The sequence below is a fragment of the Urocampus carinirostris genome, chromosome 8, assembly GCF_059441175.1.
Source record: "Urocampus carinirostris isolate Australia breed hairy pipefish chromosome 8, RoL_Ucar_1.0, whole genome shotgun sequence".
NCBI lineage: Eukaryota > Metazoa > Chordata > Actinopteri > Syngnathiformes > Syngnathidae > Urocampus > Urocampus carinirostris.
Window position 1 is genome coordinate 20,168,447 of NC_142356.1, and position 12,596 is coordinate 20,181,042.

At 39.8% G+C, this 12,596-nt stretch overlaps 1 protein-coding gene and 1 long non-coding RNA gene across 2 annotated transcripts in view; one reads left to right on the top strand and one right to left on the bottom strand.

The window, feature by feature from the left end:
* LOC148361157 (uncharacterized) overlaps nt 1-12,596 on the top strand; it is a 67,256-nt gene that overhangs the window by 40,681 nt on the left and 13,979 nt on the right. Inside the window, exon 3 of the long non-coding RNA XR_015851112.1 lies at nt 1,874-2,835. This is a non-coding gene — a long non-coding RNA (uncharacterized LOC148361157). The remainder of the gene's footprint in view (nt 1-1,873; nt 2,836-12,596) is intronic.
* The window catches only part of LOC148361160 (uncharacterized), a 35,591-nt gene that overhangs the window by 9,747 nt on the left and 13,248 nt on the right, over nt 1-12,596 (bottom strand). Inside the window, exons 6-8 of the mRNA XM_088341902.1 lie at nt 11,219-11,239; nt 7,489-7,513; nt 1,847-2,563 (exon numbers count right to left, since the gene is read on the bottom strand). Of these exons, the coding sequence (XP_088198028.1) occupies nt 1,847-2,563; nt 7,489-7,513; nt 11,219-11,239 (763 nt within the window). The remainder of the gene's footprint in view (nt 1-1,846; nt 2,564-7,488; nt 7,514-11,218; nt 11,240-12,596) is intronic.

The following is a 12,596-nucleotide window of genomic DNA, read 5'->3' on the forward strand; positions in this document are numbered from 1 at the left end:
TTTATCCTGCATGTGGATCGAGGGGAGGGAAAAATACTGGTGTCACTGTGTTGAGGTGTGTCACAGTGAAGGATGTGGGTGGCGAAGATTTCTTTTATCGGACATTCGACGCAGGAATATAAAGAATTAGAAGCTTCATAGAGACATACACCGTATATATCATTATTGTATCCTTTATAACACTTGTAAATATAATTACCTGAAAACAAAAGTAAATAATTTACAAATGTACACATTTTTATTGACTTTTATTGTAAAAAAAAAATCATGGACACTTGGCAAAAAATATTGCAGTTTTGATACTTTCAAACTCCAATAAAGAAATACCGGGTAATTCATTCATTTTAATGAATTATGCTTACAATCCCTCAAGTTGAAATCATACCTAAGGGTACATTGCGATCTTGTCATTGACTTTATTGTTGACAAGAACCGGAACAGGAGGAGAACCCAGATGCGTGACTTTTCTCACACAAGCTTTTATTTTAAGGGAAATGCGGCAGTCATGCACGGTAACCCAAACGCCAGTGATTCGGCGATCATTGGGCGGAAGATGTAAGGCAGCAGTCTGGCTTGGAATGACAGGAAGCCAGAGGCCGACGAGATCGATAGCAATTGCACGAGCAGATATCGGATAGATGGGGTCAATACCGGACAGGACGGGACAGACAGGATAGATATCAGGCACAGGAGACTGGAGTCCGATGACAAGCGGGACGAGATAGACGGAAACGATACCAGAAACTGGAGATCGAAATAAAACAGGACAAACTAGACAGGAATGCTACCAGACACTGGAGATCGATAACAAACAGAACAAAATAGCCGGGAACAAACTGGAGATCGATATTAAACCGGACTATATAGACGGGAACGATACCGGACAGGAAACCGGACAGAGTCAAAACCCACGTCTTGTGCGTGCAGAGGTTTGTTGACGAACTGACCAAGGGTGAGTCAGACCACTGAGCTAAAATAGGAGGGAAGCCAATCTGTCAACCAGCCGCAGCTGCCGCCACACGGGCAGGGCCAATTGGGCGCCATGGGGCACCGTGACAATTGTCAATATTTATTGTATTTTTGGTAATAAATCTTGCTGTTTTTAAGGTCTACATGATACTGCACAACCCCACTCACATATTAAATGTTTCAAATTATTTTAACGAGTTTACTTATAATCCATCAATATTAAATTCTACACATTAGAAATAGTATTTTAAAAATAACTGATTTAATCCCATGATTTCCTAATTAGGTTTTGACAAATTTTAAAAAAGCAATATAAAGCATAAATTAACTCAAGAGTCTAGTTGCCTAATTCAGCACTTACATATTAGGATAATTTATCCAGATGAAATACTGTAAAGATCAAACTGTTCAGATTAATTTTGACAAATTATTTGTTTAGTGGGCCTGGGCAATTTATTTAATTTGAATATTGTGACTTTACATTTGCCGAATGCTCAGGATCATAAAATCATTTTTATTTAAAGGGAAATTATGTGCTTATTACAAAAGAAAACTACACTTAAGACTTGACCCAGTCTCCAAGCACTATCTTGTAAATATTTCTTCCTATTCATCATTTTTCTCTTGTAGGTCTTGCAATGAAATGTCTAATCGCTATGTTGTTATCAATGACAATAAAGACTATTTTATTCTAAACAAAATAAAAATTAAGCATTTGAATAAAGTCTGTTGAAATACAGACCAAATTATTTCTTCTTAATCACATATTAGGCCTGCAAAGTGTGTATTACTCCAAACAAAGGATGAACCATGAAGAATAAAAACAGTAAGATGATATTTAAAAATAAAAATGTGTAAAAATACGGTGTGTTCTTACCTCTAGCTTTTCTATCCGATCCTTCAGGTCCATGATGGCTCGGGCCAGCTCCTCCACGGCTCGAGCGGTCTGCAGCTGCGAGGCAGCCGAAGAGCTGACATCGTCTCCGGCCATAACCCGCCGGTTGCCGCTCCACACGCCGACACTGCGCTCAGGCCCGGGTCTCTCGCTGTCCTCCTCCTCCAGACCACTCTCGCACTCGCTGAGCTTGCCCGTAAGCTCCCGGATGGTCCTCTGATCCATCATGATCTGGTCATTCTGTTGCATGACCATCTGCCGAAGCTCCTCCGCAGTAGTGCGGAGAAAACTCCACTCCTCGTCGGCGAGGGGCTCGTCTGCCAGCGGCTGCTGGCTTGCTTCTTTCCCTTTGCAGTCCCCGACCGGGACCGGCGTGCAGATAAGCCGGCTGTAGCTAAACGACTTGGCCGATCCTCTGCCGTTTTCCCCTCCGAGATCCAGTTCGTTCAGCGTCGGGAGCCCCAAGCTAAGGCCATTTCCGCCACCGTAGGAGTCAGCGCCATGCATAGCGCCAAGGGGGCCCGCGTGCGCAACCGCGTCGGGCCGCTCCAGAGGCTGGAGGAGCGTCTCTGATGTCAAGGTGCCGTTGTCGGCCAGAGCCGCTGCGCGTTTACGGGGGTAAACGCTGGCGAAGATACAGATGACCGCTCCGAGAAAGGCCAGCGTGCCGGCGCCCACAAGAACCACCATGAATTTCATCTTAGAAAACACAAAATAATCTCCTTGATGTTACTTTGATGGGAAGTACAATTACACTCATGAAGAGGATTCTCTTCGATGGCTCCTGCTCCGTAGTACCGAGCAGTCTGGATGCTCGCTGTGTGGTTGCTAAGCTGCTCTCTCCTCTGCACGTTGCCATGGAGACCACACCGTATAAGAGGAGGGGGAGGAGGAGCCAATTTGATGTGACTCTGCGTCAATCACAGCAGGATGGCCGGGGTGAATTCACAGCAACAGCGTGAACAAACAAGGTAGTTATGGATTTTTGTCTGTTTGCAAATTGCAAAAAATGTGACACGTAAATGTCAGGGTGTTTTATATCAAATCCACTGCAAGACCCTAATGGTTTATCCATGACCACAAAACAAAAAAAAATACACTTTTATACTACTATTCAACTTTTTTTACTATTCAAATGTCATCTATAGGTTGGTCTTAAGGTGAAATGGAACAAAAAGAATTCCAGACTATAAGGCACACCTTAAAAAACTAAGTTGGCCAGAAATCTGAAGGTGCGCCTTACATACAGCAGAATATGGCAGATAAGATTGGAAATGCATACAGTAATTATTGATAGGCATCAGTATACAATAATTTATGGTAAAACCGTACTTGAGCGATGATTGTGCAATGATTTATCAAATCAATAAACATCGCTGGCCTAAACTGCACAACATTGTATGCAATGAGAATTCAACCCAAGTAGTGGTAGTGAGATTGTTGACACATTACAGCGAGACCGCTAGTGGTACAAATGACATATGATAAGGCATTAGATATTATCTCATTATCACACTATTTTTGCGGTGACCAGGACACTGATTTGCATAGTGCATTCTGATACGTTAAACAGTCTCTCCAATTCTTCACCAATGAATGTTAGGACTGGAAAAAACACAGTCTTTCAACCAAATACTATAGAAGGTCTTATATGTGCGCATACATATTAAACTGATGCACTGGTGATGAAGTGAACTGTTTCATCCATCAGAATGCACTATGCAAATCAGTGTTGTCAAGCCAAGTCATGTTTGTTGTGGCACCGAGTAAAAAATAGTGTTATGACGAGATAAGCTCTTATTCTTTCTGTATGTCATCTGTGTTACTGGTGGTCTGTTGGTGATGTGTCAGAGCTCTAAGATGGGTTTGATTCCCGTTACATACATTGTTTTGTGATTTGGTTTAGCGGCACATATTAACATTATTAAGTGTCCGCACATGCATGCCTTATATTCTGATGTTTCTTATAAATAAAAAATATATGACAAAACACTTTTGAGATCTTTTGAGGGTGTGCCTTGTAATCAGGTGTGCCATATTGTGCAGAAAATAATTTCATATGAACATGTTTTTCACATAGGCAGCACAGTGGCGCAGTGGTTAGCGCGTGTGCGGCACAGTTCTGAGGTCATGAGATCGAACCTTCCTGTGTGGGGTTTGCATATTCTCCCTGTGCTTGCGTGGGTTTCCGCCGGGCACTGCGGTTGACTCCCATATTCCAAAAACATGCATGTCAGGTTAATTGACCGGTCGAAATGGTCCCTAGGTGTGACTGAGCGAGTGAGTTGTCTGTCTCTGTACCCTGCGACTGGCTGGCAACCAGTTCAGGGTGTCCCCTGCCCACTCCCCGAAGATAGCTGGGATGGGCTCCAGCTCCCCCGCGACCCTACTGAAGATAAGCGGTGCAGATAATGGATATATGTTTTTCACATATACAAATTGTGGTGTACACATAAGTAAACATGAAAAAAATAAGCCTCCCAACAATACAAAACCATACTATCGTCACATATTGTCACTTATTTTGGCCTCAGGGCCTGCAAAGCTGATTTTGAAGGCCTCGTGTAGATTTCTCACCCTGGTAACAAGTAATGGCTGAAATGGGATTGGTTCAATGCCTAAATATGAACACACACATCTGGAAGCATTGCAACCAGAGGATAGTAATGAAAGGAAGCTGACAGACAAACTAAAATGTTTTAATAAGTAGTCATGGAAAAAATATAATCAACATCTAATGATTCAAATATATTTTATGCCAGAAGAGAAGGCATTGCAGGCCATGACGGCCCACCACTGCTATTTGCTTAGTTAGACTTGTCAAGGAGACGCTTGTTTTGAAGTGAATTGAGTCATTATGCCACCATGCAATACCACTGAAGTATCACCTTTTTTTTTGTCAAGGCAATAAGTTCACAACAGCAACTGATTATTGGTGCTCATTACAATGTGTACATCATTTAGACCACTGATGATTGCAAAACATTGCCCTGGTCAACAACATTGATACCCGCCAAGTAATTGTGACATGAGAGAAAACTGGAAGCGAGGCATCATTAAACATTAATGGCCTGCATTCACAGTTCTCAAACACAATGAAAGGGAATAAACCAATAGCTTTGCTTTGTTGAATACAAAGTGGGAAAGCGGAGCCGCACTATAGATCAGGGGTCGGGAACCTATGGACCTATGGCTCACGAGCGATAGTTGTCTCTTTTTATGAGCGCATAAGGCTTGGAGATAAAAAAACACTAGCAAAATTACTTAATGTATTGTTACTTTAGTAGCCAAATTACAACCGTACAGTGGGACCTCGGTTATCGCGGTTAATGGGGACCAAAACCACCCGCGATAAGTGAAAATCCGCGAAGTAGCGGAGCGCCTTAAAAAAAAAAAAAAAAAAAAAAAAAACATTAAATATTTTTTATTTTATTATTATTATTTTTAGACCCGGTTAATGTGGACCAAAACCATCCGGGAAAAGTGAAAATCCGCGAAGTAGCGGAGCACCTTAAAAAAAATAATAATAATAATAATAATATATATATATATATATTTTATTATTATTTTTAGACCCGGTTAATGTGGACCAAAACCACCTGCGAAAAGTGAAAATCTGCGAAGTAGCGACGCCCTTTCAAAAATGCTTTAAAAAATATATATATATATATATATTTATATATATATATATATTTTTTAATTATTATTTTATTTATTTATTTATTTATTTTTAGGCCCGTTAAGCTCTGAATCCGCGAACGTCGAACCGCGAAGTAGCGAGGTCCCACTGTGTTGGCTGTAAACCGCTAAAAAAAAAAAATTAGGGAAGCACATTAAACAATCCATATTCATTGTCGAGACACTTTGATTTATAAAGACTAAAATAAACTTTAAAACACCCAGAAGCTCTAGAAAAAAACCATGGGTGAGCGGCACCACTCTTTCTCGCCCAGCACCGTCTGCGCTGAAGGTAAATTTGTTGGTTGCAGTATGTTTGACAGATGTCAAACAGGACCGGACAGAGTCAAAACAAACGTCTTGCGGGTGCAGAGGTTCGTTGACGGACTGACCAAGGGTGAGTCAGACCACTGAGCTAAAATAGGAGGGAAGCCAATCAGGCAACGAGCCGCAGCTGGCGCCAAACGGGCGCGGCCAAGTGAGGGCAACTGGCAACCGTGACACTTTTGTCTACAGAGTGGGTTTGGCGGTTTTGTTAAATGTTAGCTTAAAATCCATGTTGTGGCTCGCTCACTCTCAAAAAAGGAAAAATATTTTTGCTTTTATGGTCAACAAGGTTCCCAACCCCTGCTTTAGGTGTATTAAATCAGGAGAAAGGTTGGACTAAGTGAGCTAGAACTCAAATAAAAGGATTGTAATTATCCTGTTTAAATTTGTCTTGAAATGGTAATCCATTCATATTGAGGCATAAGAATGAGTGCCGCAAATTAGGGAGATAAGGATTCAATAGTTTCCGAATTTCTATAAAGGAAATTAAAACAGAAAAAGGGATGTTTTTTTCCAATTTTGAGTAACTTTCTGCCAAATGCTACAGTTTATTCCTCTTTGGAACAGTGGGGGAAACAACAGCAGTGTGTTAACTGCTCCCTGCTCATGCCAAACGTTGCCAAAGATTTGATGCTACGGACTGGTTTACAACCGGCTAAAAAAGAACACCTGTCTGTTGCTTTTTTCAACATTTCCCAAAGACAAAATCTTAAAAGTTGTATTACAAAGTGTACTCCATCACTTTAAATGTTTTATAATTTTAAGTATACTTTTTCAGATTGCAATATGTTGACCTTGTTTTTGTACCTGAATGATAAAGTCTTAAAATATGCTTAATCAACCAAAATTGCAGACACTATATTTTTTCAATAATGCAATTAAATAATGAATGAATGAATGGATGAAACTTTATTTCGAACATGAGCAGACAAAAGTAAAACAAAACAAGTCAACAAACTAACACAATCGTATGGTAACATGCCCAAAAAGGAAGCAGGTGCTCATTTAATCTTACTCCTTCGATTTCCTTAATAATTGTGTTTTACAGCGATATCTCCTGTGTATTTACATATATTAAACACCTCACAAAGTATATATTTACATAGGTTCGGTGGATGCACAGTCACTTCATCATCATCATCACCATTGCCATCACTATTTTTACCCTCATCATCATCATTGCTGTCTCCATATATTTTTAGCATACTATATAATAAGAGTATCTATTATAAAAACAATAATTCTCATTGGTGCTCATGGTGCCGACTGACTGTTTTGTGGTGTGTGGTTGTCCATTATACAAAGTATCTTGGACCTGCGGATGAGGGGGTCCGCCCCAAGCTGATCTGTGCATTAAAAAGACAAGACATGGGAGCTTGAGCCAGACACCTTCAGCAGCAAAACTCCCGCTTGTCTGCCCTAACTATGAGTTTTGCAGGCTTGTGTTTTGTGTTATTATTGAAAGTTATCTCTATATGATTGTATCTCCATTGAAATTTTCACCATCATCACCAACATATTTATTCACCTCATTGTTTAGTTTTTAAATATAGATCGAGATTGCAATTAATTTGCATAATATAATGGTGACAGCAATAAAAAAAACGTTCAACAATAACTATAAGAGTACTCGTAGAGCTAAAATAATAGTAATAATAACAATAACAACAACAACAAAAATGAAAGTACTGATAATAGTTATAATAATAACAAGATTAATTATTAGCTTGAACAGTCTTTTGACTGTACCAGGCTTCTGCCCCAACATTATTTGGATACCTATAATACTACTACTCATAATAACAATAGTAGTCACATAACAGTTATAGTAATAATCATCATCAAAATAATTATAACAATACCAGATTAATTCTTAGTCTTACCACTCTATTCACTCTACAATGCTACTTAATACGAAATATGATTCAGACACAGATATTAATGACAAGAATAACAATAGCAAAAATAACAGTTAATAACAGTTATGATAATAGTAATTATAATAAAATGAATACAAGGTTAATTATTGGCTTAAACTATCCATTTACTTTATAATAGTTCTAATCCCTAAATATCATTCAGACCCCATTTTCTTCCTCTCTGTACTTTTACAATATTGTTTCCTTGTATCTGAAATATGACAAATTTTACTAGTTTTGAAACATTAAATATATTGTTAATATATAAGTAGATTAGCTTTGGACACAGGACAGAACCGTGTGGTAGCCCGCAACAGATGTCCAAGTATCTGCAGATGTCAACTCTCCCATTTTTATGTATTGTTACCTCCCAGTCAAATTCCTTTGAATCCGCCCGAAAGCCACCTCCCCTGATGCATATCGGTCCAATTTTTTTATTAATATATTATGATTAATGGTGTCAAATGCTTTCAAAGTCAATCAATAGCCCAATTTCTTCTTTTCTGTGCTATTGGTAATTTCTTCTACTACATCAATAACTGCCATTGTTGTTGATCTGTTTGCTCTAAAACCATATTGACTTTCATTAATTAAGAGATGCTTATCCATAAGTTTGTCAAGTCTAATATTAAAAAGGTGTCTTATATTTTGGAGAACTCAGGAAGAAGAGATACTTTAATAATTATTTTCTACCATCGTATAAAGATAATGATTAAATGACTAAAACAATTTGCCATCTTCCATCCATGTTTTCTTCATTTGAGTATGATTTATTGATTTTTCATTAGTAAATAAGTTCAAACTATAATGAAAATTAGTTTTCTGACAATGGGATAAGATTTTGTTTACCATCTGGCAACCAAACAAAGGCTTCTGTAAAGTAAAACAGTGCAATATATTGACCAATATTCTTCAGATTTTGGTGCCCCTATTGGAACTGAAACGTGAATCCCAACAGTAACAGGAGTGTATTAGAAAGTTAGAATATTGCAGTGACGTTATTTATTTTCTATATTGCATTCAGAATTTTAAAATGTCATACATTCTTGATTCATTGCAAATCAACTAAAGAATTGCATGACTTTTATTATTTTAATATTACAGATTTATGCCTTACAATCTACTAGTACCATTTTTTTCCCGTTTTTCTTTCTTTTTTTGCCAAAATCAGCTATCCATCCATCCATCCATTATCTGAAACACTTTTCCTCAGTAGGGTCACGGGGTTGCTGGAGCCTATTCCAGCTATCTTCGGGCAGTGGGTAGGGGACACCGTGACCTTGTTGCCAGCCAGTCGCAGGGCACACTGGGACAGAGAACTCACTCACTCCTTCACACCTAGGGAAAATTTGAACATGCATGTTTTTGGAATGTGGGAGGAAAGTGGTAATGCCCGGAGGAAACCCACTCAAGCACAGGGAGAACATGCAAACTCCACACAGGAAGGTTTAATCCCATGACCTCAGAATTGTGCCGCGGACGCGTTGACCACACAGCCGCCCTTCTGCCCTGTACTCAGCTATTTTAAATCAAATGAAACAAATAGAATACCTGCAATGTTTCAGTAAACCACTAATTAATCCAGAATGTATGACATTAAATGGCATTTCGTAAAATAAAGAACCTTATCACAATAACCTAATTCTCGGAGACAGTCCTCTACACTATTGAAAACGACCATATACTATTGAAAAGCAAGTGTTTCAACTCATGGAAATAGAGAACAACCGATGAAGGTTGGAAACATGAACAAACTCTGAGCAAAATTGAAAAGAAAATGTGTCATTTTTTCAACTGAATATAATAATTTAATGTATTTTAATCTTGTATCTCCATGATGACAGATGAGACACAAAGTTGTCATTTAACTTTTGGGGGATTTTCTTTTTCAAAATCACCTAATTTTCAAAATACACAATGAAAAATATGAATACATTTAGTATATAACATATTACTGTTTCTGCAGTTGGAGAATGAGCCATGCAATTCTTTTGCCACATTACAGGGGGCGATTCTTATTTGGCGCACACCTCTGGCCTAAAAAATAGAATCGGTAATAGTATTAGAAAGCTACCAGCAAGCCATCCAGTTCTTTGTTTTTTTTAATCGTTTCGTGGACTTTTTTTCAACAACAGAGGACCACCTATCAATGGTTCAAAAGGAGCAGCGCATACACTTCCTTTATAAATTAAGGCAATAAAATGCTTTTTTCAATGTTACAGTTTATATATTGCTTTCTTGCTCTGCCAATCATTTGATGAAAAGATGTAGGTTATTTTTAGGAAATCTGACTGTAACTTGCCAGACACGGACCTTACTGCATGTCACAGTATAGCATTGGCAGTCACGATCGTAGAATCAGCAGATATTAAAATGCAAACAGTATTCAAACTCAGGCAAGTTGGAAAATATAACATTACACACAAGCATTGATTCTTTGTCCTAAACCCAGTCGCAGGGAATGCAACCTCAGGGTTTAAAGTCCTTGCAATATTTCTAGATGGACACATTACGTTGCAAAATGCAAATGTCTATTTCCCTGTAATAACACGTTCAGTCTGCATGCTAACGTCAGCTCTTTTACACATTACCTGCCCTATAAAGGCCATAAAGAACATTTTTCTTCCATTTATTTGAAAAAATAATAACTATTGGGTGGCACGGAAGCGCAAGTCTGAGGTCATGGGTTCAATTGCAGCTAACAGCTTTCCTGTGCGGAGTTTGCATGTTCTCCCCTGTGCTTCCGTGGGTTTCCCCCGGGCACTCCGGTTTCCTCCCACCTTCAAATGAACATGCATGTCAGGTTAATTGGCCAATCCAAATTGTCCCTAGGTGTGAATGAGCGAGTGAGTTGTCTCTGTGTGCCCTGCGACTGACTGGCAACCAGTTGAGGGTGCCCCCTGCCCACTGCCCGAAGATAGCTGGGATGGGCTACAGCATCCCCGCGACCCTACAGAGGATAAGTGGTGCAGATAATGGATAGATGGATAATAACCTTTGATAGAGATCACCTCGAGATCATTTTGTCTTTTGTTTTTTTTGGGAGTACTCAAAAATTTGTGGCCGGCCGCAGGGGCCATCTAGGTTCAGAGCATTGGGAATGCTGAGCACCCAAATTGTCTGGTGGGTTAATTTTTTTTTTTTAGGTGATTTAGGATCATTCAACACTGTTCAGGAGTGTCCTTTCCCATTTGTGGAAATCAGATCAAATTGATCCGCTCGGTAGAGCTCAAGGTGTTTGTGTATTTCTTTACTGTCAGTAATAGACTCTCACCCTAACATGGTGCTTTTTTAGAGAGGAAATTGCGAATGTCCATGCTTGTGCATGCATAGGTTACACATACGCAACAATTAAGCTAGGCTGATCATTCTTGCATTAGATTCAATGCAGCTAAAATGAGGACTAATCTGTTTAAGATAACAAAGTTATGGTTTGGGTGGTAAAACATAACTTGTATAACATACCCTCCCCATAATACACCAGAGCCTCCACTGAACACTAGCTGAGCGAAAGAGGAGCAGGGAGATGAAAGCAGCTCTAGGAATCAATTGGACTGAACATTTTCAAGACAGTTGCATTATTCACATTTTTGTTTGTTTTACTTTTTTAACATTTTTATACAGCATTTTTCATCATATTTAAGCCTATCCTGCAATTTTCTAAGGAAAATGCAGATTTTCTATCCATCTATCTATCTACCCTGGTCGTATCCCTCAAGAGGGGAGACTGACAGCAAGACAAACATGTACAAAATTAAAGAAAATTAAAAAAGAAAAAAGTGTAAAAAACACACACACACAAAATTTGACCATGGCTTACCCAAACACCCAAACAAGTTAAGCACTTCGGCACCCAAGTTGGTCATGGTTTCGTCCCTCCAGATGAAACAGGACACAAGAAAGTGGCCGTTTTACTCGGATCAGGGTGACATAACACTCTTCTGTTCAACAGCAGGGCCCGAAAGCTTTCACTGGTTTACCCCTGCCGCATCACATGGTGCCCTGCCTATCCCTTAGAACGTGTCTAAACATCCCAATATCCTTCTACAACACCTCTCCACTCATTCCTATCACCAACAAGAGCTTTAGTTTCCACTATATTGAGACCTCTTTCCTGCAGTGCACTCATAACACCATCCATCCACCTCAATCGCGGCCTTCATCTTGGTCTCGTTCAGTTTACTTCTGCTCTGTAGATCCTTTTCAACATTCAGATTTAAAAATGCTATAATTTTGGGGGGGGCGTATTTTGGTTGAAAATAGGCTAGTTGGCAGGCCGGATTGAGCCATCCAAGCAGGGTCCTGCCCTCAGGCCATATGTTTGACATGACTGTTGTTGTTGTTGATGTTGTCGAGTCACTCAAGGCGCCTAAGGTAATCCTTAGCAGCGCTAGACTCGCTCGCGGGAGGCTCCGTAGTTTTCCGAAGGAGAGGGGGCTGCGACTGTCCTGTGCCGCCAGGTGTGACGGGGTTTGACCCAAGCAAACCAAGCATACAAAGCCTCTGAAGTCCTTAGTACGTTTGGACAGGCCGGTGCATGATCTATGGAAGCCCCGTGGGCAGGTAGTACAGGTGGATTAGGGTGTGGTCGCAGCGGATGGTTTGAAAGCACCACTGGCATTTGGACTGGGGCCAGGGTTGCTCTCGAAGTCGCCCGCCCTAAGAAGAACAGAGAGAGGAGAGTGGAAGAGAGAGAAAGAGAGGGACAGATAGAAAGAGCAAAAGACAGACAGAGTAAAACACAAAAGGGGGAGCTGGAGAGTGAGAGAGGTGGGGAGAGAGTAGGAAAGAGAGGGATAGAGAAAATG